General features: G+C 49.2%; 1 protein-coding gene across 2 annotated transcripts in view; it reads right to left on the bottom strand.

The window, feature by feature from the left end:
- LOC137416489 (mitochondrial-processing peptidase subunit beta-like) overlaps window positions 1-14,234 on the bottom strand; it is a 46,166-nt gene extending 31,932 nt beyond the window's left edge. The window contains exon 1 of one of the 2 annotated variants that reach the window (XM_068102095.2): window positions 14,131-14,234. In XM_068102095.2, coding sequence (XP_067958196.1) covers window positions 14,131-14,193 — 63 coding nt within the window. In that variant the 5' untranslated portion in view covers window positions 14,194-14,234. Of the gene's footprint in view, window positions 1-1,463; window positions 1,545-14,130 lie in introns of those variants that run through there. The other variant, XM_068102094.1, reaches the window with a different exon arrangement.
- Between the last annotated feature and the right edge of the window lie 13,386 nt (window positions 14,235-27,620).

Here is a 27,620-nt window from a genome sequence, read left to right as displayed (position 1 = left end):
TCTATCAGCAGCTACTGCTATTACAGCACTCATAGATGTATCTATCTATCAGCAGCTACTGCTATTATAGCACTCATAGATGTATCTATATATCAGCAGCTACTGCTATTATAGCACTCATAGATGTATCTATATAACAGCAGCTACTGCTATTATAGCACTCATAGATGTATCTATCTATCAGCAGCTTCTGCTATTATAGCATTCATAGATGTATCTATATATCAGCAGCTACTGCTATTAGAGCACTCATAGATGTATCTATCTATCAGCAGCTACTGCTATTAGAGCACTCATAGATGTATCTATCTATCAGCAGCTACTGCTATTATAGCACCAATAGATGTATCTATCTATGAGCAGCTACTGCTATTACAGCACTCATAGATGTATCTATCTATGAGCAGCTACTGCTATTATCGCACTCATAGATGTATCTATATATCAGCAGCTACTGCTATTAGAGTACTCATAGATGTATCTATCTATCAGCAGCTACTGCTATTATAGCACTCATAGATGTATCTATCTATGAGCAGCTACTGCTATTATAGCACTCATAGATGTATCTATATATCAGCAGCTACTGCTATTATTGCACTCATAGATGTATCTATCAATCAGCAGCTCCTGCTATTATAGCACTCATAGATGTATCTATATAACAGCAGCTACTGCTATTATAGCACTCATAGATGTATCTATCTATGAGCAGCTACTGTTATTATAGCACTCATAGATGTATCTATATATCAGCAGCTACTGCTATTATAGCACTCATAGATGTATCTATATATCAGCAGCTACTGCTATTATAGCACTCATAGATGTATCTGTCTATGAGCAGCTACTGCTATTATAGCACTCATAGATGTATCTATCTATGAGCAGCTACTGCTATTATAGCACTCATAGATGTATCTATCTATGAGCAGCTACTGCTATTATAGCACTCATAGATGTATCTATATATCAGCAGCTACTGCTATTATAGCACTCATAGATGTATCTATCGATGAGCAGCTACTACTATTATAGCACTCATAGATGTATCTATCAATCAGCAGCTCCTGCTATTATAGCACTCATAGATGTATCTATCTATCATCACCTACTACTGCATGTAGTGCAGCGCTCGTTTAATTTTTGACTAGGAATCCACAGCAATAATTATCACGTAAGGCTCTCCCGTTTGCCGATGATATTTGGCTTCTCCTTCAGAATACGAATTACTTCTTGAAATTCCGAGTGGGCCTCTTCTCGGCAGTACGACTCTTACTGCAGGTACTGCATATAGGATACTAGCTGAGGGCTTCGCCCAGGTTGAATAAGAATAAGACAAATATATGATGAAAATAACATGTATATTTTAGAGCAATATCACAGTACATTTCCTACATGACGTTTTGTCAATTGTCAATTTCTCAAAACCTCTTGGTATACAACATTTCTGGTTTTCTTACTTGGTGCCAAGACATAAAGATTGCTTGGTTTTCCAACCCTCGAGCAGCCCACGTACAGCTGGCCATGGGAAGTACCCGGCATTGCTGGGCGGGGGAAGGGAGGGGAGAGGGAAGGGGAGGGGAGGGGAACGGGGGGGAGGGGAGAAGAGGGGGGAGGGGAGAAGAGGGGGGAGGGGAGAAGATGGGGGAGGGGAGAAGAGGGGGAGGGGAGAAGAGGGGGGAGGGGAGAAGAGGGGGGAGGGGGAGGGGGAGGGGGGATGGGGAGGGGGAGGGATGGGAGGGGGAGGGATGGGAGGGGGAGAGGGATGGGAGGGGGAGGGGGATGGGGAGGGGCAAGGGGGGAGGGGAGGGGGAGGGGGGAGGGGGAGGGGGAGGGGAAGGGGGGAGCAGGAGGGGGAGGGGGAGGGGGGAGCAGGAGGGGGAGGGGGAGGGGGAGGGGAAGGGGGAGGGGGGAGGGGAAGGGGGAGGGGGGAGAGGGAGGGGGAGGGGGAGGGGCAAGGGGGGAGGGGAGGGGGAGGGGGGAGTCATTGTCGTCAATTGAATGTCGCATTTATTTTTTATTCCCTGTCAAATGGCATTGGTCCCGCATTCCGAGCCCGGAAGTCGGAAGTCATTGTCGTCAAAGTTGAAAAATTAACGTTACGAAATACACTGATGACGTCATAATTTTAAAACCCGAAGGTTTTTTAAACATTTAAGGTTTGCTGTCGTTTCTCTGGGACGTACTGATTCCGAATATGAAGTTGAAAAATGAACGTTCCGAAATACGCTGAGATTTTATTCGAATTTGAATTCCATTAAATTTCAACTGTTGGAAACAATAATTATTTCAATTTCCAACAGTTGAAATAATTATTGTTTCCAACAGTTGACATGTAATGGAATTCGAATTCGAATAAAATCTCAACTACCGTTTATTCGTTCTTGGCGCGAAAAAATGGCGCGCATTTTGTCATTATGTGCGACTTTACATCACTCCTATGGACGTGAAAACATTTGTTTTCCTTAAAAATATATTTAAAATAAATACAATAGTACATAAATTAACGATAAAGAAGCTAAAAAACAATTTAAAATACAATAAAAAGCACATTAAAAAAATATAAATATGTACGTACAGTATACTGTACGTACGCGCATAGGGTGCATCAAACGCCCAACTATTTTTAAAAAGATGTTGGATTGATCTGTCCCAAATTTTATTTTGTTCCAATCATAAAATAAAGTTGCTATGCAAAATTTGGTAAGGTTTGGACATCATCTTCTGGGTCCACCTCACCATTTCATATTTTGAGTCGGTGGTATCAGAGTTGGAAATTTGACACGCAGCTGTTTTGAGGCCCATAAATAAAAATGAAAGGATTGACTGATTGCTACATATAATTACTCTTTGTAAAGGTATTATTGTGCTCTGTAGCAATATATCATCATCATAGGGATAGGGATACAATTCATTTATATACAAATAGTCAAAATAATGATTTTTTTCAAAATATGGATATAAAGCTAAATGAAGAGTATTTTTAAAATATAATATATAAATTAAAGAATATCCTGAATGTTGTAGTCATCTTGTCTTTACAGAGATCTTTTAACTAGACAAGATGATTAAAACAATTATTAGGCTATACTCTAATAAAATTGGATAATTGATTTATTTGTTGTACATAATTATGAAATGACATTATTGTTACTAATACTACCTTTTTCTTTCAGATAAAACAATGGATGGCACAGTAAAGAAAGCATCTGTTGCAACAAGAGAGTCCACCAAGGTGTTTGGTCTTGGAAGTGCCATAACTGAACAAGATTCCCAGATCAATGGCACCAGACTTCCAACTTGTTTACAAATACTACATTGTTTCATGTGGCACACGGAAGATGGCAAACTTGAACGACGCTCTCGGTGGGAATCAGCAAAGCTTGTACTGCAGAAAGTGACACCATTTTATGGCAAGGCTAATATTCCTATCATCTCTGAACTCAAGGCTATTGAGAAAATTATCAAACTTGCAGATGATAATTCCAAGCTTAGATCAATCCCTATCAACCGAAGAACAACTCCAGCAAGCATCACAAAGGTAAATCAAATGGAGATGAAATTTATGGAGACATTTCCCTTGTGGCCCAATGATGCTAGTTCTCACATCAAGAATCCTGAAGACTTAGCATTCCTGGAATCTATGAAGACAGATCGCTGTGCAACATTTGGCTGCCAAGATAAACCGTTGGCAGATAAGATGCAGCGTAAAGTGAACCGCGAGGAAAAAGAATCAGAGAGGCGAGCAAGTATGGAGCTGGAGTTCAACATAAATACTACAACCACTGTGTATAATATTAGTGACAGTGATGAAGAAGTAACTCTTGGACCTTCAACAAGCACACCAACAACCTCAAGAAGTCATCATCATTTAGTTAGACCTGGTACATCAGTTTTCATTCCACATGACATCCTGAAGAGGCCCAGTCTTGTTTCACTGGCAACAAGGATGAAGATGACACCAACCCAACAGGCTGCTTTCACAGAAGCTCTTATTGAAGAAACAGGAGGGGATGTAGCGAAGGTGTCAACATCATATGCTACAGCAGATAAATCAAGACGCAAAATTGGACAGCATATTGCTACTACCTGTAAGGACAAATGGATACCTCCGAAGCTTGCTACGTTGCACTGGGACTCAAAGCTGCTTCCATGCTTAACTAACCAAAACACTTTTGAAGAACGCCTGGCTGTGCTTTTGGGTTCTCAAACTGATATGAAGCTGCTGGGTGTTCCATCCTACAAGCCTGGAACAGACCGTAAATCTGGAGATATAATTGCTCAGCTGACTAATAACCTTCTTGAATCATGGAACTGCCAAGAGAATGTTGTCAACTTGACATTTGACACAACTGCATCTAACACCGGCCACATCAGTGCAGCTTGTGTAACAATTCAACAACGGCTTAACAAAGCTCTTCTGTGGTCAGGCTGCAGACACCACATTGGTGAAGTCATTCTTACGCACATTTTTACTGATCTTAAAGTTGAAGCATCTAAGTCACCAGATATCTTCCTCTTCTCAAGGTTTCGCAAGAACTTTGAAATGTTTCCACACACATTCAATGAATCACTTTCACGATTTGATCCATCTCAACTAAATGAAGCAGCAACAAGTTTGACAAGTGACTGGCAAAATAATGTTCTCAGACTCTGTCACACCGAGCAATCTCTAAGACGTGATGATTATTTGGAATTTGTTGATCTGTGTACTGTATTCCTTTGATGGTGAAGTAGCTGAACATCAAATAACCTTCAGGCATCCTGGTGCACTGCATAAAGCCAGATGGATGGCAAAGCTCCTCTACTCAATCAAATTATGTCTCTTCGAAAAACAAATCGCTGATCTTCCAGCAGGTACAATTACCACAGAAAAACAAGTGCCAAAGATCAGATAATTTGTCACGTTTGTCACTCTAGTATACAGCTCCTGGTGGATGACATGTACCTCTGTCACCGATGCCCCATGGAATGACCTGCAGCTCATCTCCAAACTGAAACAGTATGAAGCTGTCAATGCTGGAATCTCAAGAAGTGCCCTGAAAGCCTTCAAACGACATCTCTGGTACCTCACAGAAGAGATGGTTCCACTTGCCCTCTTCAGCTCAGTTGTTCCTCATGACCATCGCCGTGCTCTGGCAGACAGACTTCTGGAGGTTCAGCCAGATTTTCCAGTAACCAACCCACAAGGACGGTTTGGTACTGGGTTTGGAAAGCCCAGATTTCCTGATGACTTGACTGAGAAGACCACTCTGGCTGATTTTGTTGGACCAGATTCATGGTACCTATTTCATCATCTGAAGCTTGACTGGGCATTTCTAGTTACCGATGTTCAAGAATGGACTAACTCTGCAGCCTACCAGACATCATGGACTAATGTTGAAGCCTTGAATGTGGTGAATGACTCTGCAGAAAGGGGAGTTAAGCTTAGCTCTGACTTCCTTTCAGCAGCCAGAAGTGAAGACCACTACCAAAATGTGCTACAAGTTGTTGAGCACAACCGCAAAGAGAAACCGAATCTTCGAAAGCGAGCAGCTCAAGACTAAAGCTGTCAGAAATATCCATGAAAACTACAGTATCTTTGTTTTGTTTCTATTTTCATGTTCATCCATAGTCAGATGTACTCGTATTAAGATGATAAATGCTAAGATTGTGTATATATGATTCTACTGTAATAAAAATTATATCATTCTGGTATCTATAATACATATGATTATACCAATAAAATCATGATTTTGACTATTTGTGTATAAGTGAATTATATCCCTATCCCTATGATGATTATATATTGCTACAGAGCACAATAATACCTTTCCAAAGAGCTATTGTATGTAGCAATCGGTCAATCCTTTCATTTTTATTTATGGGCCTCAAAACAGCTGCGTGTCAAATTTCTGACTCTGATACTACTGACTCAAAATCTAATTTGCTGAGGTGGACCCAGAAGATGATATCAAAACCTTACCAAATTTTGCATAGGAACTTTATTTTATGACTGGAACAAAATAAAATTGGGGACAGATTGTTTTCTTGACATAGGGGCGTTTGATGCACCCTTCGCGCAACCCGGGATCGGAAAGGGGCAATAGCGCCGCCACAAACTACACCATGGAATTGCAGCTGGCACGGTTTTTTAAACCATTGATATTAAAATACAGAGTAGCCTATAACCACCAGGATTTTATGCTGATTCCGAATTTGTGTCGAAAACTTTTCTCTGATGTGTAGTTCTCGTGTTATAAGCAGACACACACGCACACACACACACACACACACACACACACACACACACACACACACACACACACACACACACACACACACACACACACACACACACACACACACACACACACACACACACACACACACACACACACACACACACACACACACACACACACACACACACACACACACACACACACACCTTTATATATAGAGATGACATCTGTGGTACTCAGCTCCTCAACACAGCCACAGAAATAGCACACATCTTCATATAGTGTAGCAGCATAGCAAACCTGTTGTGCATTTTGTGATACAAGCACCAAATTTGGCACAAATGTACATTAATATGTTGCGAACATTTTCAGATATTGGGCCACTTGAAATTCCGTAATTTTTTTTTTCAAATTTTTTCAAATTTCGTAATTTCAAATTTTTCGGGTGACACCGTCACAATTTCGGTCTTCGAGGCCGGCCGATATAGTGGGGCGGCTTAGCCCAAATATTCAAAAGAATTGTGCATTTTGTGATACAAGCACCAAATTTGGCACAAATGTACATTAATATGTTGCGAACATTGTGTGGTCAGCAATGAAGACGAGAGTCTGAATTACATGTATGCAAAAGACCTTGTGAACCAGTGAAGCAAATACACGGGTAAGCATGAATTAAATCTAGGGCATGATATAATTTCCATGATGTTTACCTCTACACTCAATGGTGGAAGGAGGTAATGTTTTGATCCCAGCTTGTCTGTATGTCTGTTTGTCTGTTAGTCCACAAAATTCCAGACAAAGCTTGTAGTAGTGGTAGTTGTAGTGGTAGTGGTGATAACAGAAATTGTTATATAGAACTGAACTTATATTATTATTATATGCAGAAAATAACTTCATTTCTATATGCCCTGCAGTGGACAGGTTAATTGGTTTATGCACTGAAGGGGTCACCCTGGTGTGCACTGCTGTGTTCTGCCTCACTGAGTTGTTCAGGTATGATGTACTCAGCACAAGCTTCCGGTCGGCCCGGAGGTGGGGATGCGGGGCCTGTCACGGAACGTCAAAACAAACGGCCTGCCGGGGCCGCCCAAAAGTCGGGCGTGAGGGGCGCGTCCACTAATGGAACGCCTCTCGCTTCCCAGATCGAGGGCCACGTGGTCAGGAGAACCTCGTCCCTTCCGGTCACACTTTGCCTATCGGCCGGCCTCGAAGACCGAAATTGTGACGGTGTCACCCGAAAAATTTGAAATTACGAAATTTGAAAAAATTTGAAAAAAAAAATTACGGAATTTCAAGTGGCCCAATATCTGAAAATGTTCGCAACATATTAATGTACATTTGTGCCAAATTTGGTGCTTGTTTCACAAAATGCACAATTCTTTTGAATATTTGGGCTAAGCCGCCCCACTAATAGCCAGCCGTGTAGTATGGCTTCTCTGTCACATCGTTGCATGTGAGATTGGTTTTGGCGTAGACATTATTGAAGACGTTTGCCTCATTGGTCTCCTGCAGATCGGCGAAGTTAGAGCACATTTAACTTGGCTCAGACAGTACGCGAGCACATACAAAATTCGAACCTGTTCCACTGAGCGGGAACGGATTTTACTGACTTCGCGAGCAAAAAAAAAAAAAAAAATTTTTTAGGGGCAGACGACTTTTATGCGGCGGGCGGCGATGATAAACAGGAATTTTTTTTTAACCAGCCTTATACAAGACAAGCAGGGGTACCCGGCGTTGCCCAGTGTATTTTTTGTGGGCCAAAAACATTTTCCTACACCCACTAAGGAGTGGGGTCCCGACACTTCCCCATGATAGATAAATGAAAAGAAAAGAAAAATTCCCCAAAATCCAACTTTTTAATTATTTTATTTTCAATTTTGTTTTTTGCCCAAAACACTCCCTGACACTCCCTGACGAACCTCTGAAAGTTTGATTAAGATCCATTCAGCCATCTCTGAGAAAAAATGGTGACACAGACAAACGGCTCTCTTATAGTATAGATGACAAAGTACTGCAAAACTGGAGGTTTTTGGAAGCGGTAAAAGGAGATTTGTGTTCTACAGTGTACAAGTGTGTAATTAAATTTAAATAAAATTAAGATTGTAAAATTTGTATCATAAAAAATAAAAATGAAATTCTGGAAGTTCACCACCGATGAGGCAGAGAGAGTAAAAAAATATTATCTCCTCTGTGCATTGTGGATCGGGACGCATTCAGAGCTACAAAGTTCTTTTAAACCGCGGGTTCATTTTCTGATCCGTGTTCAAAATAAAACATTCAATTCAAATGAGGTTCTTCCACGATCATAAACTGATGTTTGTGAGTGGACGCACAGACAGGCAAACGTGACCCAATTGCTGAACCCCGCTTTTTCCTTTGTGTGCACGGGGTAAGAACCCAATTTGTTTCTTGTGTAAATGCAAAGCAAATACGTTTGTCCGCACAGAACGTGAGTACGCTTTTTTTTTGCAACCGTTGGCCCAATTGACAAAAGTTTCACTATAGGAGCGCCTCCTCCTGTAGAAAATTGTAATGATAATTATGACGTCAAAAGTCACGTGGTACGGGCGCAATCTTGGAAAATGCGGGAAAAAAATTGCACCTCCATATCTCCAAAACTGCTCCATGGAAAAAATTGAAACATGGCCCATTGTGAAATACTCCCCATGGGGAACAACATATATTCATAATGATATTTGATGGCCTTCATGATGACGTCATAATTACACAAGTATAACGCTTGATCCGATCAGTTTGAAATTTCTTGAGCGTGATCGACACAAAAATTGTATGGGATAATTAAATTGATGACGTCATCTGTCACGTGGTTCGGCAGTCATATTGGATTGAACATAAATATATGTTGTAGCGGTTGCCGCTGAGCATACACAATCGCCTTACACCTGCCGAAGACGCAACCAGGGAGTGATCACTGTACCGGGCTCGCCCAGGCCGCCCGGACATGCCCAGACGCGACTTTCCGGGCATGCCCAAACTCGCCTTTCCCAGGCTCGCCCAGGCCGCCCGGGCACACCCGGTCTCGCCTTTCCCGGGCACGCCCAGTCTCGCCTTTCCCGGGCAAATGCTCCGGCATGACGTGTTTGATTGCATATATATATTGCTGCCCGATAAATGGGCTTTTCAGAGTACCCGAGTTTTGGTTTTGCTCAATAAAGAAACTCGGACGAATTCCCGTCTTTTGTCGCGTCAATCCTTTCGACTCGCGTAGGAGCACAGCTCCTTCACTGGTGACCCCCGACATGGACACGGCAGTTGCCCTTAAACTGCCTACCTTCTGGGGGGCTCACGTGGCGGTTTGGTTCGCCCAGGCGGACTCCCAGTTTGCCCTGCGAGGCATTACTGCCGACGACACCCGCTTCCACCATGTGGTAGCGGCACTCGGCTCCGCCACCGCGGCCCGCACCCTGGGCCTCCTCCAGCACCCGCTAGCCGCTGACAAGTATGGCGCGATCAAGACGCTCCTCCTCGACGCATTCGCCCTCTCACCGGCAGAACGCGCACGACGCCTGCTCGACCTGCCCGAGCTCGGCGACACGCGCCCGTCCGAGCGAATGGACGACATGCTCTTGCTGCTCGGTGAGCACTCCCCGGATTTTCTTTTCCGGGAGCTGTTCCTCCACCAGCTGCCTAGCCAGGTACGCTTCGCCCTGGCAGGCACGCAGATCACGGATCCCCACGCCCTCGACAGGGAAGCCGACAAGATCTCCTCGGCAGGCCAGCACATCGGGGCGGCTACCTGGAGACCGCCGCCGTCCGAGGCGATGCCCATGGTGCCCGAGCGCCCGGTGCGGTTGGAGGCCGAACTGCCGGTGCAACTGGCGGCCGCCACGCCGCGCCGACCGCTTCCAACACGACGGCCGGGGCCTCCACCTGACCAGGCGTGGTGTTATTACCACGCCAGGTTCGGACAAAAGGCTCTGACATGCCGACCCCCGTGCACTTTCGGCAAGTCGGGAAACGGCCGGGCCGGCGTTCATTACCAGCCATGAGCGCCGGCCACTCGGGCAACTTGCTTTTCATCAAGGACAAAGCATCCGGGCGGCGTTTTCTTTGTGACACCGGCGCCCAACTGAGCGTCATACCCGCCTCCGAGCAGGACAGGCAGACCGCCGTTTGCGGCCCCTCCTTGGTCGCTGCCAACGGATCGGCCATCCGCACCTTCGGCCCGCGCAACGTCACCCTCTGCTTCGGCAGCCAGCGCTTTAATTGGACCTTTGTGACAGCAAGCGTGCCCATGGCTTTGCTAGGCGCCGACTTCCTCTGCGCGCACGGTCTGCTGGTCGACGTCAAACGGCGTCGCCTTGTCAACGCTGAGACTTTCAGCTCCCTGGCATGCACGATGAACAGCGCCGCGCCGACCGAACTAGCATGCGCCCTCCCGGCGGCGAACGAGTTCGCTCGCCTGCTCGCAGAGGTGCAGGCCCTCACGCGGCCGACGTTTTCGGCCGTCGCAGTGAGACATGGTATCGAGCACCACATACCAACTACGGGCCCGCCGGTCTACGCCAGAGCCCGCCGCCTTGACCCGGCCAAGCTCGCCGTGGCAAAGGCCGAGTTCGACGCGTTGGAGCACCTCGGCATCGTGCGGCACTCCGATAGCACGTGGGCCTCGCCACTGCACATCTTGCCGAAGCCGGGGGCGGCTGGGCGCCCATGTGGCGACTACCGCTGCCTCAACGACGTTACCACCCCGGACAGGTATCCGGTCCCGCACATCCAGGACTTTTCCGCCCGTTTGGCGGGGCGGGTCATTTTCTCGAAAATTGACTTAATACGGGGATACCACCAGGTACCTGTCAGGCCGGCCGAAGTCCCAAAAACGGCCGTCATCACACCATTCGGCCTGTTCGAATTCCTGAGGATGCCGTTTGGCCTCAATAACGCGGCCCAGGCATTCCAGCGCTTGATGGACGGCGTGCTGCGCGACCTGCCGTTCCTCTTCGTCTACCTGGACGACATCCTCGTCGCCAGCACGTCCCGGGCTGAGCACCTCCTCCACCTCCGAACACTGTTCGGGCGCCTCAGCGAGCACGGCTTAATCGTCAACCCGGCCAAATGCCACTTCGGCACGACGGCCGTTGACTTTTTGGGCCACCACATCACCAGGAAAGGGGCCGTGCCGCTGCCAACCAAGGTCGAGGCCATCACCGAGTTCCCGCGTCCCCGCTCCATCAAGGCCCTGCAGGAGTTCCTCGGCATGGTGAATTTCTAATACCGTTTCGTGCCCCGCGCTGCTCAGCTCATGCGGCCCCTTTACGAAGCCCTCCGGGGCAAGCCGGCCAAGCATGACGTCGTCTGGTCCGCAGCCATGGACGCGGCATTCACAGGCGCAAAGCTGGCCCTCGCCGACGCAACGCTGCTTGCTCACCCGGAGCTCGACGCTCCCATCGCCCTCACTACGGACGCCTCAGACTACGCGGTGGGTGCCGTACATGAACAATGGGTGAACGGGGTTTGGCAGCCACTCGCTTTTTTTAGCCGGCAACTCCGGCCGAACGAGCTAAAATATAGCACGTATGACCGCGAGCTCCTCGGTCTATACCTGGCCGTTCGCCATTTCCGCCACCTCCTGGAGGGCTGCCCGTTCACGGCTTTCGTCGACCACAAGCCGTTGGTTTACGCGATGGCCAAAGTCACGGAGCCGTCGTCGGCCCGCCAGCAGCGCCACCTCTCCGCCGTGTCGGAGTTCACCACGGACATCCGGCACGTCGCCGGAAAAGACAACGCCGTGGCCGACTGTCTTTCTCAGGCCAGCGCGAACGCGATCCACCTCGGCGTGGACTTCGCGCTTATGGCGGCGGACCAGACCACCGACACCACGGTGCAAGCCCTCCGGGCGGCGGACATGGGCCTCCGCCTGGCCGACGGCCCCTTCGCGGACACTGTCCTGCTCTGCTACGTCTCCCAAGGCCAGCCTCGCCCCGTCATGCCCGTTACCTGGCAGCGCCGCGTTTTCGCCTCCCTCCACGGCCTTTCCCACCCGGGCCGGAAAGCTTCCCAGAAGCAGGTGTCGGCGCGTTTCGTCTGGCACGGACTTTGACGGGACGTCCGCGATTGGGCCAACGCCTGCACGGCCTGCCAGCGGGCCAAGGTCCACCGCCACACCCAGGCCCCGCTGGCACCTTTCACCGTGCCCGAACGGCATTTCGACCACGTCAACGTGGACCTGGTGGGCTCCTTCCCCCATCACGAGGGTTCACACACCTGCTCACCATGGTGGACAGGACCACTAGGTGGCCGGAGGCCGTTCCCCTCGTTTCCACCACCACCGCCGACGTGGCGCAGGCTTTCATCGCCACCTGGATCACCCGTTTCGGCGCACATCTCTTCGGACCACGGTCCACAGTTCACCTCCGAGCTGTGGGGCGCGGTCGCCGCAACCTGGGGGTCAAGCTCCACCGTACCACGGCCTACCACCCCAAAGCCAATGGGTTGTGCGAGCGTTTTCACCGCTCCATGAAGGCCGTGCTCATGGCCGGCCTCCAGGACGGCAGTTGGGCCGACCGGCTGCCGTGGGTCCTTTTGGGCCTCCGCACGGCCCCCAAGGAGGACCTCCAGGCGTCCACCGCCGAGCTCGTCTACGGCCAGCCGCTACGCGTCCCGGGCGAGTTCGTGCCCGACGGTACCACTCCCTGGTCCGCAGCTCGCCAGCTTGCCCCCGTGCCAACGTCCCGCCACGGTGGCCCCCAGTCCTACGTCCCCCCAGCGCTTCGCACAGCGGAGTACGTTTTTGTGCGTCATGACATACACCGGGGGCCACTCCGGCCGCCGTACGACGGGCCCTTCCGGGTCCTGCGACGGGACGACAAGTCTTTCGTCGTCGACGTCGGCGGCAGGTCGGACCGGATTTCGGTGGACCGCCTCAAGCCGGCGCACGTGGACGTCGACCAACCACCACTGTTGGCCCTTCCTCCGCGGCGAGGCCGCCCCCCGTCCACGGTTCCCCCCCCCCCCCCCCCCCCCCACCACGACCCTCCAGGGGTCGCTTCGGCCGGGTCATCAGGACCCCCCTTAAATTGACCCTGCCGGTGCAAGTCGATTCTGGGGGGGCGCGTGTAGCGGTTGCCACTGAGCATACACAATCGCCTTACACCTGCCGAAGACGCAACCAGGGAGCGATCACTGTACCGCTCGCCCAGGCCACCCGGAAATGCCCAGACGCGCCTTTCCCGGGCATGCCCGGACTCGCCTTTCCCGGGCTCGCCCAGTCAAGCCTTTCCCGGGCATGCCCGGGCTCGCCCAGTCCGCCCGGACACGCCCAGTCTCGCCTTTCCCGGGCAAACGCTCCGGCATGACGTGTTTGATTGCATATATATATTGCTGCCCGATAAACGGGCTTTTCAGAGTACCCGAGTTTTGGTTTTGCTCAATAAAGAAACTCGGACGAATTCCCGTCTTTTGCCGCGTCAATCCTTTCGACTCGCGTAGGAGTACAGCTCCTTCAATGTCATCAATAGACAACACAGATCATCAATAAAGATGACAATAATTTATATCATCAACAAACAACAGCAGCAGCAGCGGCAGCGGCAGCGGCAGCTAATAAACACCACACAAACAAGTCCTGGTGAGGGTCTGCAATCTCTGACCAAATCTTTCTTGTCCCAAGTGTTTTGGTTTGATGCTTTATGAGGAAAGACTATGTGAATTGATCCGTCCACATATTGAGAGATCGTGTTCACAAGAAGCAGGGGGTAAAAACAATCTCCATCCACCTTCAGTGGTGGAGGTAATGAGCAAGGACTGAAGGATCGACCATCAAGCCCAACACATATCTGACGTGATAATGTCGTCACACAGGCGGGAGGGAATCGCGCCACACTCCGAATACTGCTTTTTAAGATAGCCTGCTCGATAAATTAAATGACAAGGTTTCACTCACGGATGGTGCCCTTCGCAGCGACCTTCCTGCCGCAATGACGGCCAAACGTCCCAACGTCGCCATGTTCTCACAAAACGACGACGGAAATGACGGATGACGTTCGGTTTTGTATTTTTTCTAAATTTTATCGATAACAGTACTTGTAGGCTCTCTATACTCTATTTACATTTGATTTAAGCTATAACTTTAATTTATTTAAGTTAACGAACCCATCTTGATAAACGAAGAGTTGAAACTGCAACATTGCTTATACACCGCATCGTAAAATACCGACCCCTACACTGTCATTATTTATATTGTATGAAAATATTATTAATCAATCTTCAATTCGGATCTACGTGAGTCCACTGTTCAATCTGATAAACATTAAAACGATTGACCGAATACTGAACAAGCAAACAAGACAAATACGAAGAGACTTCGACACTGAGGAGGCCATTTGGTCCATCATGCCTGTGCTTTTATATTCACATCCAAAAAAAACCGAGGTGGATCGGAGGTTGTGTTTTCAACTTTATGTTCTTTATTGTGGTCCACGTAAAAACATGGAAATTTTGCTTCCACCGGCACTTCAAACACAAAGAAAATTTACTGGTACATATTCAATACCGGTACAATTTACCTGTAACAATACCGGTACAATTTACCTGTAACCATACCGGTACAATTTACCGGTAACCATACCGGTACAATTTACCGGTAACCATACCGGTACAATTTGCCGGTAACAATACCGGTACAATTTACCTGTAACCATACCGGTACAATTTACCGGTAACCATACCGGTACAATTTGCCGGTAACAATACCGGTACAATTTACCTGTAACAATACCGGTACAATTCCAAGAAAGGGTGAGGGTGCATCCCACCTTTTCCACACTCGTGTTAAACATGTGAATTGAATTTGATAGAAAAGATAGTCGAAAGTGATAACTGGAGGTAAGTTGTTGGAGAGTAAGGGGAACACAAAGGCAAGTGTCTGAACGATTAAAACAAAAACAACGGTGAAGTGGGTGTGATGGGTCTTGTGCTATTCTGTGGACCTTCAACATGGCGCGCTTCTCGTACAAGGTACAAAATGCTAGGCGATCTGTTCGTATCACACGCTGGGAAATCTTCATGGGTCTTTCCTGGTTCTTCACATTTTCTTTAGACAAATTAACAAATGTACATATTAAATTTAAAGAAAGAATACGATGAAGCAAGGACTGATTAAAAATAATCAAAATGCTATTGTCCACATGAAACTCTAGGTATGCTTAAAAGGTACAATCTTTGGTGTATTTTAGCGGACAAAACTTGGGAATTCGGTCAACACTTGGGAATTTGTCCAACACTTGGGAATTCTGTCAACGCTTTGGAATTGGCCAACACTTGGGAATTCTGTCAACGCTTTGGAATTCGGCCAATACTTGGAAATCCGGCCAACATTTGGGAATCAGGCCAACACTTGCGAATCAGGCCAACACTTGTGAATCAGGCCAACACTTGGGAATCTGAAGAACACTTGGAAATGCGGCCAACACTTGGGAATCAGGCCAGCACTTGGGAATCAGGCCAACACTTGGGAATCTGAAGAACACTTGCAAATGCGGCCAACACTTGGGAATCAGGCCAGCACTTGGGAATCAGGCCAACACTTGGGAATCAGGCCAACACTTGGGAATCTGAAGAACACTTGGAAATGCGGCCAACACTTGGGAATCAGGCCAGCACTTGGGAATCAGGCCAACACTTGGGAATCTGAAGAACACTTGGAAATGCGGCCAACACTTGGGAATCAGGCCAGCACTTGGGAATCAGGCCAACACTTGGGAATCTGAAGAACACTTGGAAATGCGGCCAACACTTGGGAATCAGGCCAGCACTTGGGAATCAGGCCAACACTTGGGAATCTGAAGAACACTTGGAAATGCGGCAAACACTTGGGAATCAGGCCAACACTTGGGAATCAGGCCAACACTTGGGAATCAGGCCAACACTTGGAAATGTGGCCAACACTTGGGAATCAGGCCAACACTTGGGAATCTGAAGAACACTTGGAAATGCGGCCAACACTGCTTGGTGCTGTCTTTCCCTCACGGTCCCTCTGTGCTGTCTTTCCCTCGTGGTCCCTCTGTGCTGTCTTTCCCTCGCGGTCCCACTGTACTGTCTTTCCCTCGTGGTCCCCATGTGCTGTCTTTCCCTCGTGGTCCCTCTGTGCTGTCTTTCCCTCGCGGTCCCACTGTACTGTCTTTCCCTCGCGGTCCCTCTGTGCTGTCTTTCCCTTGCGGTCCCTCTTTGCTGTCTTTTCCTCGCGGTCCCTCTGTGCTGTCTTTCCCTCATGGTCCCCGTGTGCTGTCTTTCCCTCGTGGTCCCTCTGTGCTGTCTTTCCCTCGCGGTCCCACTGTACTGTCTTTCCCTCGCGGTCCCTCTGTGCTGTCTTTCCCTCGCGGTCCCTCTGTGCTGTCTTTCCCTCGTGGCCCCTCTGTGCTGTCTTTCCCTTGTGGTCCCCGTGTGCTGTCTTTCCCTCGTGGTCCCCCTGTGCTGTCTTTCCCTCGTGGTCCCCCTGTGCTGTCTTTCCCTCACGGTCCCCGTGTGCTGTCTTTCCCTCGTGGTCCCCCTGTGCTGTCTTTCCCTCGCCGTCCCTCTGTGCTGTCTTTCCCTCGTGGTCCCTCTGTGCTGTCTTTCCCTCGTGTTCCCTCTGTGCTGTCTTTCCCTCGCGGTCCCTCTGTGCTGTCTTTCCCTCGTGGTCCCACTGTACTGTCTTTCCCTCGCGGTCCCTCTGTGCTGTCTTTCCCTCGCGGTCCCTCTGTGCTGTCTTTCCCTCGCGGTCCCTCTGTGCTGTCTTTCCCTCGCGGTTGTCAGCTCTTTCACGAGCCTCGATTCAGTATAACAAAAAAAAAAAAAAAAACACTTGGGAATCAGGCCAACACTTGGGAATCAGGCCAACACTTGGGAATCAGGCCAACACTTGGGAATCAGGCCAACACTTGTGAATCAGGCCAACACTTGGGAATCAGGCCAACACTTGTGAATCAGGCCAACACTTGTGAATCCGGCCAACACTTGGGAATCAGGCCAACACTTGGGAATCAGGCCAACACTTGTGAATCAGGCCAACACTTGTGAATCCGGCCAACACTTGTGAATCAGGCCAACACTTGGGAATCAGGCCAACACTTGTGAATCCGGCCAACACTTGGGAATCAGGCCAACACTTGTGAATCAGGCCAACACTTGTGAATCAGGCCAACACTTGGGAATCAGGCCAACACATGGGAATCAGGCCAACACATGGGAATCAGGCCAACACATAGGAATCAGGCCAACACTTGGGAATCAGGCCAACACATGGGAATCAGGCCAACACATAGGAATCAGGCCAACACATGGGAATCAGGCCAACACATGGGAATCAGGCCAACACATGGGAATCAGGCCAACACATAGGAATCAGGCCAACACATGGGAATCAGGCCAACACATGGGAATCAGGCCAACACATGGGAATCAGGCCAACACTTGGGAATCAGGCCAACACTTGTGAATCAGGCCAACACTTGGGAATCAGGCCAACACTTGTGAATCAGGCCAACACTTGGGAATCAGGCCAACACTTGTGAATCAGGCCAACACTTGTGAATCCGGCCAACACTTGGGAATCAGGCCAACACTTGTGAATCAGGCCAACACTTGTGAATCCGGCCAACACTTGGGAATCAGGCCAACACTTGGGAATCAGGCCAACACTTGTGAATCCGGCCAACACTTGGGAATCAGGCCAACACTTGCGAATCAGGCCAACACTTGGGAATCAGGCCAACACTTGTGAATCAGGCCAACACTTGGGAATCAGGCCAACACTTGTGAATCAGGCCAACACTTGTGAATCCGGCCAACACTTGGGAATCAGGCCAACACTTGGGAATCAGGCCAACACTTGTGAATCCGGCCAACACTTGGGAATCAGGCCAACACTTGGGAATCAGGCCAACACATGGGAATCAGGCCAACACATGGGAATCAGGCCAACACATAGGAATCAGGCCAACACTTGGGAATCAGGCCAACACTTGGGAATCAGGCCAACACATGGGAATCAGGCCAACACAAAGGAATCAGGCCAACACTTGTGAATCAGGCCAACACTTGGGAATCAGGCCAACACATGGGAATCAGGCCAACACTTGGGAATCAGGCCAACACATGGGAATCAGGCCAACACTTGTGAATCAGGCCAACACTTGTGAATCAGGCCAACACATGGGAATCAGGCCAACACTTGGGAATCAGGCCAACACATAGGAATCAGGCCAACACTTGGGAATCAGGCCAACACATGGGAATCAGGCCAACACATAGGAATCAGGCCAACACATGGGAATCAGGCCAACACATGGGAATCAGGCCAACACATGGGAATCAGGCCAACACATGGGAATCAGGCCAACACATAGGAATCAGGCCAACACTTGTGAATCAAGCCAACACTTGGGAATCAGGCCAACACTTGGGAATCAGGCCAACACTTGTAAATCAGGCCAACACTTGTGAATCCGGCCAACACTTGTGAATCAGGCGAACACTTGGGAATCAGGCCAACACATGGGAATCAGGCCAACACTTGTGAATCAGGCCAACACTTGGGAATCAGGCCAACACTTGTGAATCAGGCCAACACTTGGGAATCAGGCCAACACTTGTGAATCAGGCCAACACTTGTGAATCCGGCCAACACTTGGGAATCAGGCCAACACTTGTGAATCAGGCCAACACTTGGGAATCAGGCCAACACTTGGGAATCAGGCCAACACTTGGGAATCAGGCCAACACTTGGGAATCAGGCCAACACTTGGGAATCAGGCCAACACTTGGGAATCAGACCAATCAGACCAACACTTGGGAATCAGGCCAACACTTGTGAATCAGGCCAACACTTGTGAATCTGGCCAACACTTGGGAATCAGGCCAACACTTGTGAATCAGGCCAACACTTGGGAATCAGGCCAACACTTGAGAATCAGGCCAACACTTGTGAATCAGGCCAATACTTGTGAATCTGGCCAACACTTGGGAATCAGGCCAACACTTGGGTATCAGGCCAACACTTGTGAATCTGGCCAACACTTGGGAATCAGGCCAACACTTGTGAATCAGGCCAACACTTGTGAATCAGGCCAACACTTGTGAATCAGGCCAACACTTGTGAATCAGGCCAACACTTGTGAATCAGGCCAACACTTGTGAATCAGGCCAACACTTGTGAATCAGGCCAACACTTGGAAATCAGGCCAACACTTGTGAATCTGGCCAACACTTGGGAATCAGGCCAACACTTGTGAATCAGGCCAACACTTGTGAATCAGGCCAACACTTGGGAATCAGGCCAACACTTGTGAATCTGGCCAACACTTGGGAATCAGGCCAACACTTGGGAATCAGGCCAACACTTGTGAATCTGGCCAACACTTGTGAATCAGGCCAACACTTGTGAATCAGGCCAACACTTGTGAATCAGGCCAACACTTGTGAATCAGGCCAACACTTGTGAATCAGGCCAACACTTGTGAATCAGGCCAACACTTGGGAATCAGGCCAACACTTGTGAATCTGGCCAACACTTGGGAATCAGGCCAACACTTGTGAATCAGGCCAACACTTGTGAATCAGGCCAACACTTGTGAATCAGGCCAACACTTGTGAATCAGGCCAACACTTGTGAATCAGGCCAACACTTGTGAATCAGGCCAACACTTGTGAATCAGGCCAACACTTGTGAATCAGGCCAACACTTGGGAATCAGGCCAACACTTGGGAATCAGGCCAACACTTGGGAATCAGGCCAACACTTGGGAATCAGGCCAACACTTGGGAATCAGGCCAACACTTGGGAATCCGGCCAACACTTGTGAATCAGGCCAACACTTGGGAATCAGGCAAACACTTGGGAATCAGGCCACCACTTGGGAATCAGGCCAACACTTGGGAATCCGGCCAACACTTGGGAATCCGGCCAACACTTGTGAATCAGGCCAACACTTGGGAATCAGGCCAACACTTGTGAATCAGGCCAACACTTGGGAATCCGACCAACACTTGTGAATCCGGCCAACACTTGTGAATCCGGCCAACACTTGTGAATCAGGCCAACACTTGTGAATCAGTCCAACACTTGTGAATCAGTCCAACACTTGTGAATCAGTCCAACACTTGTGAATCAGGCCAACACTTGGGAATCAGGCCAACACTTGTGAATCCGGCCAACACTTGGGAATCAGGCCAACACTTGTGAATCCGGCCAACACTTGGGAATCAGGCCAACACTTGTGAATCAGGCCAACACTTGTGAATCCGGCCAACACTTGGGAATCAGGCCAACACTTGGGAATCAGGCCAACACTTGGGAATCAGGCCAACACTTGTGAATCAGGCCAACACTTGGGAATCCGGCCAACACTTGTGAATCAGGCCAACACTCGTGAATCAGACCAACACTTGGGAATCCGACCAACACTTGTGAATCCGGCCAACACTTGTGAATCCGGCCAACACTTGTGAATCAGGCCAACACTTGTGAATCAGTCCAACACTTGTGAATCAGGCCAACACATGGGAATCAGGCCAACACTTGTGAATCAGGCCAACACTTGTGAATCAGGCCAACACATGGGAATCAGGCCAACACTTGTGAATCTGGCCAACACTTGGGAATCAGGTCAACACTTGTGAATCAGGCCAACACTTGGGAATCAGGCCAACACTTGTGAATCAGGCCAACACATGGGAATCAGGCCAACACTTGTGAATCTGGCCAACACTTGGGAATCAGGCCAACACTTGTGAATCAGGCCAACACTTGTGAATCAGGCCAACACTTGGGAATCCGGCCAACACTTGGGAATCCGGCCAACACTTGGGAATCAGGCCAACACTTGGGAATCAGGCCAACACTTGTGAATCAGGCCAACACTTGGGAATCAGGCCAACACTTGTGAATCAGGCCAACACTTGTGAATCAGGCCAACACATGGGAATCAGGCCAACACTTGTGAATCCGGCCAACACTTGTGAATCCGGCCAACACTTGGGAATCAGGCCAACACTTGTGAATCAGGCCAACACTTGTGAATCAGGCCACCACTTGGGAATCAGGCCAACACTTGGGAATCAGGCCAACACTTGGGAATCAGGCCAACACTTGGGAATCAGACCAACACTTGGGAATCAGGCCAACACATGGGAATCAGGCCAACACTTGTGAATCTGGCCGACACTTGGGAATCAGGCCAACACTTGTGAATCTGGCCAACACTTGGGAATCAGGCCAACACTTGTGAATCAGTCCAACACTTGTGAATCAGGCCAACACTTGGGAATCAGGCCAACACATGGGAATCAGGCCAACACTTGTGAATCTGGCCGACACTTGGGAATCAGGCCAACACTTGGGAATCAGGCCAACACTTGTGAATCAGACCAACACCTAGCGGCCTTGCGGCCTTGCGGCCTAGTACTCGTAGGCTTAGACTACCGTACCGTCTCAGACCTTGTGGTTTGTTTTTCTCTCAGCGATTCGTCGAATGCGCTGAAATTATTTTCGTTCTCTGTTTCGTACCAGTCGTTCACCCCGTACCTCCTTGTTTCATATCTGTACTCACAAACAAAAAAAAATTAAAAAAAATTTCCTTCCCAGGTCTTATTCGTTTATTTGTTGTTCTTTTTGTTCGTTCGTTCTTCATTCATGATCACGCGGTTAGAAATGTATAATCTCTCCCCTGAACAACTATTTTCTCTCATATATTATAACACCCGTTTCTTCTTTTCCTACAAAAGGATGCTTTCGTCTTGCTCACCAAATCTATTCATTCCAAAAAATATATATAATACCATCTCTTACAGTTCCTCCTTTCTACATTCCATAAACTATCCAGAACTCCATCCCTCCTCCAGTGTCCTCAAACGTATTTTTGACTCGAAGGTCTCAAACTCATTTTGCAAAAAATGTTCGTTTCCCATGAATCGTACACTTTTCAAAATCCAATCTCACCCCTCCCCTCCAAATCCTCCCCATCACCCATCCCTTTCAAATCTCCCCCCTTGCCCCTTCCCTCCCCTCCCTCCTAAACTCCCCCCACACCCCTCCCCTCCGAGACTCTCCCTCGCTCCTCCCCTCCTAGACTCCCCTCTCACCCCTCCTCCTCAAAGCATCCTCCCTGCTTCTTCCTCCTTCCAACTTTCACCTTCATCTCCCCAAACCTCCTGCCTTGCTCTTCCCCCTCCTCAAATAACACCTCACTGTGCCTCACCCAATCTCCATCAAACCTTTTGTCTGCCCCATTCTTCCCTTTCTCCAAGCTATTCTGAAATCTCTGACACACCTTCAACAGCTCTCCCTACCTATTCCTCCTCTTCCACATCTTACCCTACCCCTCACCCCCCCTGTTCTGGACCCGATGCTCCCCCTTCCTCTTCATTAACGGTATGGACCTCAAACATCCGGGGCCTTCGCTCAAACTTGACTGACCTCTCCATACAGGTTGCTTCTGACAAACCAGATGTGATCTGCTTAACAGAAACTTTCCTCCTTCATGATGTCTCTGATGCCTTGGTATCTCTCCCAGGTTACTCCCTCCTCCGGTATGATAGACCTGAGCCTCGTCCTGGAGGTGGGGTTGCTATCTTTATAAAAAACTCTCTTCCTCACTCGCCCTCCACTGCCCTCTCTCCACCTCACCCCCAGGAATACCTTTGGCTACGGCTTCCCCTTCGCTCCCACCTTTTGTTCATATGTGTGTTGTACCGTCCACCAATCAGCGATGACTCCATCTACATCTCACTGTCTGATAATATGGACCAACTTCTATCTACCCATCCCAACTCTCTCTTCCTCATATGTGGTGATTTCAATTGTCACCATGCCAGTTGGCTGGGTGTGGGTACCTCTCTCACCAGCCATGGCTCTTCAGCAAAGGACTTCTGCGACTCACTGGGACTGACACAATCTGTCAATTTCCCGACCCGGATCTCAGTCAACGGAGCATCTTCTCTTCTGGATTTGGTTATGACAAACTTCCCTGAAAATGTCTGCTGCTCTTCTTCTGCTCCAATCGGCTCATCTGATCATGTGCTTGTCAAAGTGGACATCTCTCTGACCATTCTCAGAGAGCCTCCTCAGCGTCGACGAGTCTGGCATTTCACTCAGGCCAACTGGCACGGTCTTCAAGCAGCCATCAATCATCTGGACTGGTCTCCCATTTCTACCGCCTCTGACATCAACTCATCCTGGGAATTCTTTCAAAGTAAATTGCTCTCTCTCATGCACAGATTTATACCATCTCGTCTTCAGTTGTCATACCCTTCCTCCCGTCCATGGTACACGGAATCTTGTGGTGAGGCTGTTGCCCTGAAACAACTTGCTTTCGTCTCCTGGAAAGCAAATCCAACGGAAGGAAATCTCATTTCCTTTCACAAAGCCCGAAACAAGTGTGTGTCCACCCTCAGGAGAGCCAGGAAACAATATCTCACCATTCTCAAGACCGAACTCTCTTATCTGTCTCCCTCTTCCAAATCCTGGTGGCGTCTGGTCAAATCCGTTTCTGGTGTTTGTTCCCCCTCCATCCCCTCCCTCACCTCAAACGGCTTAACGGCTGACTCCGCACGTGAAAAAGCTGAATGCCTCAACTCTGTGTTTGCCTCTAAATCTTGTGTCCCAAACCCATCCCTCTCTGTACCCACCGTACCCAGTCGTACCCAGCTGCTCCTGGAATCTGTGTCCTTTCCTCCTGACAAGGTGGAAAAGTTTCTGTCAACCCTCGACTCTGATTCTGCAACTGGACCTGACGGCATCAGCCCACGGGTCCTAAAATCATGTTCTTCTGCTCTTTCACTCCCTCTTTCTGTTCTCTTCACCCTCTCTTTTGCTCAAGGTCATCTGCCATCTGCTTGGAAATCAGCCAACATCACCGCTTTGCACAAAAAAGGTGCAAAAACAGATCCCAGCAACTACAGACCAATCAGCCTTCTCCCAATTATCAGCAAAGTCATGGAATCCATCATTGCTTCAGATATTAAATCTTTCCTCTTCTCCAATGGCTTGATCTCTGATCATCAATTTGGTTTCAGACCTGGTCACTCTACTCTGGACATGCTGCTTCTGCTTTCTCAACAATGGATGGAGGTCCTCAACGCCAAACAGGAAATTAGAGCTGTCTCCCTTGACATTTCACGTGCCTTCGATACGGTCTGGCACCCTGCTCTGCTCTCCAAACTCTCCTCCTTTGGTATCCATGGAAATCTCCACGCATGGCTGGCGGACTTCCTCTCTGGTCGTAGTCAACGTGTGGCCCTGAATGGGTTTCTCTCATCTCCTCTTCCTGTTCAGGCTGGAGTTCCCCAAGGTAGTGTTCTGGGCCCTGTGCTTTTTCTGGTCTTCATCAATGATCTCTCTGACTCTCTTGAAAATCCTCTCTATCTCTTTGCTGACGACTCTACTCTCTGTCGCTCCATTCCTCATCCCTCAGATCGGCAGTCTGCAGCCTCCTCACTCTCTGCAGACCTGGACAAAATCACAGACTGGTCAAACAAGTGGAACATGTCTTTCAATCCTGACAAATCTCACACTCTTACAATGTCTCTCCGAAAGGACCGACTGGACAACCCTCCCATCTACTTTCTCAACAATCCTCTCCAAGAAGTTCTGTCGCTCAAGCTTTTGGGTCTCACTATCTGCCATGATCTTTCTTGGGAAAACCACATTTCCAAGCTGGCCTCCAAAGCCAGTCGCCGACTGGGCATCCTCCGTCGTGCGAAGTCCTTCCTTGGCACACCTGAGCTCCTCACCACATACAAGGCTTTCATCCGCAGCTCAATGGAATACTGTTCCCCCCTCTGGGCTGGTGCTCCTGCCTCACACCTTGCTCGGCTTCACGCTGTTGAGGCCAAAGCTTTCAGAATCATTGGAATCTCCTGCGATGTAGTCACCGCCGAGGGCCTTTCACTCACTCACCGCAGGCAGGTTGGTGGTCTTTCTGTCTTCTACCGACTCCTCTCCGGCCTTGCTCCCCCAGCTCTCTCTGTGCTCTGTCCCCCCAATATTCCTTCAGGTCGCACAAGATCTGCCTGCAACCCTCTTATGGTTAAACTGCCAAAGTCTAGGCTCTCTGCTCACCTTCACTCTTTCATTCCCCTTTTCTCCCGCCTCTGGAACAAACTCCCCCACTCCCTTCAATCCCACTCCTCCCTCCAGGTCTTTAAAACAGCTGTTCACCACCATCTCTTATCTTCCCCCATCGAAAACCTTGATCTTTTCTACCCCCGGTAATTCACCCCAGAGTCCTTGCAGTGTTAATATGTTTTAATCCTCTCCCACCTCCCCCCAAGTCCTCCCGATGTCCCTGCTCTCAAATGTTGTGTTTGTGTCCTGCCCCTTCTTCCCCCTCTCTTTTGTGTCCTCCCCCCTCTCTCCCCATCTTGTCTGCCGCTCCCCCTTGTTTTTTGTGTTTTGTGTGTCGGTTTGTCTTTTTGTGTGATTAATGTTTGCTCTTTCACGAGCCTCGATGTTGTATACAAAAAAAAAAAAAAAAAAAAAAAACACTTGGGAATCAGGCCAACACTTGTGAATCTGGCCGACACTTGTGAATCAGGCCAACACTTGTGAATCAGGCCAACACTTGTGAATCAGACCAACACTTGGGAATCAGACCAACACTTGGGAATCAGGCCAACACATGGGAATCAGGCCAACACTTGGGAATCAGGCCAACACTTGGGAATCAGGCCAACACTTGTGAATCCGGCCAACACTTGTGAATCAGGCCAACACTTGGGAATCAGGCCAACACTTGGGAATCAGGCCAACACTTGGGAATCAGGCCAACACTTGGGAATCAGGCCAACACTTGGGAATCAGGCCAACACTTGGGAATCAGGCCAACTCTTGGGAATCAGGCCAACACTTGGGAATCAGGCCAACACTTGTGAATCAGGCCAACACTTGTGAATCAGGCCAACACTTGTGAATCCGGCCAACACTTGTGAATCCGGCCAACACTTGGGAATCAGGCCAACACTTGTGAATCCGGCCAACACTTGGGAATCCGACCAACACTTGTGAATCCGGCCAACACTTGGGAATCCGGCCAACAGTTGTGAATCCGGCCAACACTTGGGAATCCGACCAACAGTTGTGAATCAGGCCAACACTTGAGAATTTGGCCAATACTTGGGAAACCGATCAACACTTGGGAATCCAGCCAACACTTGGGAATCCTGCCAACACTTTGGAATCCGGACAACACTTGGAAATGTGGCCAACACTTGGGAATCCGGCCAACACTTGGAAATGTGGCCAACACTTGGGAATCCGGCCAACACTTGGGAATCCGGCCAACACTTGGAAATGCGGCCAACACTTGTGAATCAGGCCAACACTTGTGAATCCGGCCAACACTTGGGAATCAGGCCAACACTTGTGAATCCAGCCAACACTTGTGAATCCAGCCAACACTTGAGAATTCGGCCAACGCTTGGGAATCCAGCCAACATTTGAGAATTCGGCCAACACTTGTGAATCCAGCCAACACTTGAGAATTCGGCCAACGCTTGGGAGTCCAGCCAACACTTGAGAATTCGGCCAACGCTTGGGAATCCGGCCAATACTTGGTAATCAGGCCAACACTTGTGAATCCAGCCAACACTTCAGAATTCGGCCACCACTTGTGAATCCAGCCAACACTTGAGAATTCGGCCAATGCTTGGGAATCCAGCCAACACTTGAGAATTCAGCCAACGCTTGGGAATCCAGCCAACACCTGAGAATTCGGCCAACGCTTGGGAATCCAGCCAACACTTGAGAATTCGGCCAACGCTTGGGAATCCAGCCAACACTTGAGAATTCGACCAACGCTTGGGAATCCAGCCAACACTTGGGAATTCGGCCAACGCTTGGGAATCCAGCCAACACTTGAGAATTCGGCCAACGCTTGGGAATCCAGCCAACACTTGAGAATTCGGCCAACGCTTGGGAATCCAGCCAACACTTGAGAATTCCGCCAACGCTTGAGAATTCGGCCAACACTTGGGAATCCAGCCAACACTTGGGAATCCAGCCAACACTTGGGAATCCAGCCAACACTTGAGAATTCCGCCAACACTTGGGAATCCGGCCAACACTTGGGAATCCGGCCAACACTTGAGAATTCCGCCAACACTTGGGAATCCGGCCAACACTTGAGAATTCCGCCAACACTTGGGAATCCGGCCAACACTTGAGAATTCGGCCAACACTTGGGAATCCGGCCAACGCTTGAGAATTCCGCCAACACTTGGGAATCCAGCCAACACTTGGGAATCCGGCCAACACTTGAGAATTCCGCCAACACTTGGGAATCCAGCCAACACTTGAGAATTCCGCCAACACTTGAGAATCCGGCCAACACTTGGGAATCTAGCCAACACTTGAGAATTCGGCCAACACTTGGGAATCCAGCCAACACTTGAGAATTCGGC

This window comes from Myxine glutinosa, chromosome 4, assembly GCF_964187855.1.
Source record: "Myxine glutinosa chromosome 4, kmMyxGlut1.1, whole genome shotgun sequence".
Lineage (NCBI taxonomy): Eukaryota > Metazoa > Chordata > Myxini > Myxiniformes > Myxinidae > Myxine > Myxine glutinosa.
This window is presented reverse-complemented; position numbering and strand designations above follow the sequence as displayed.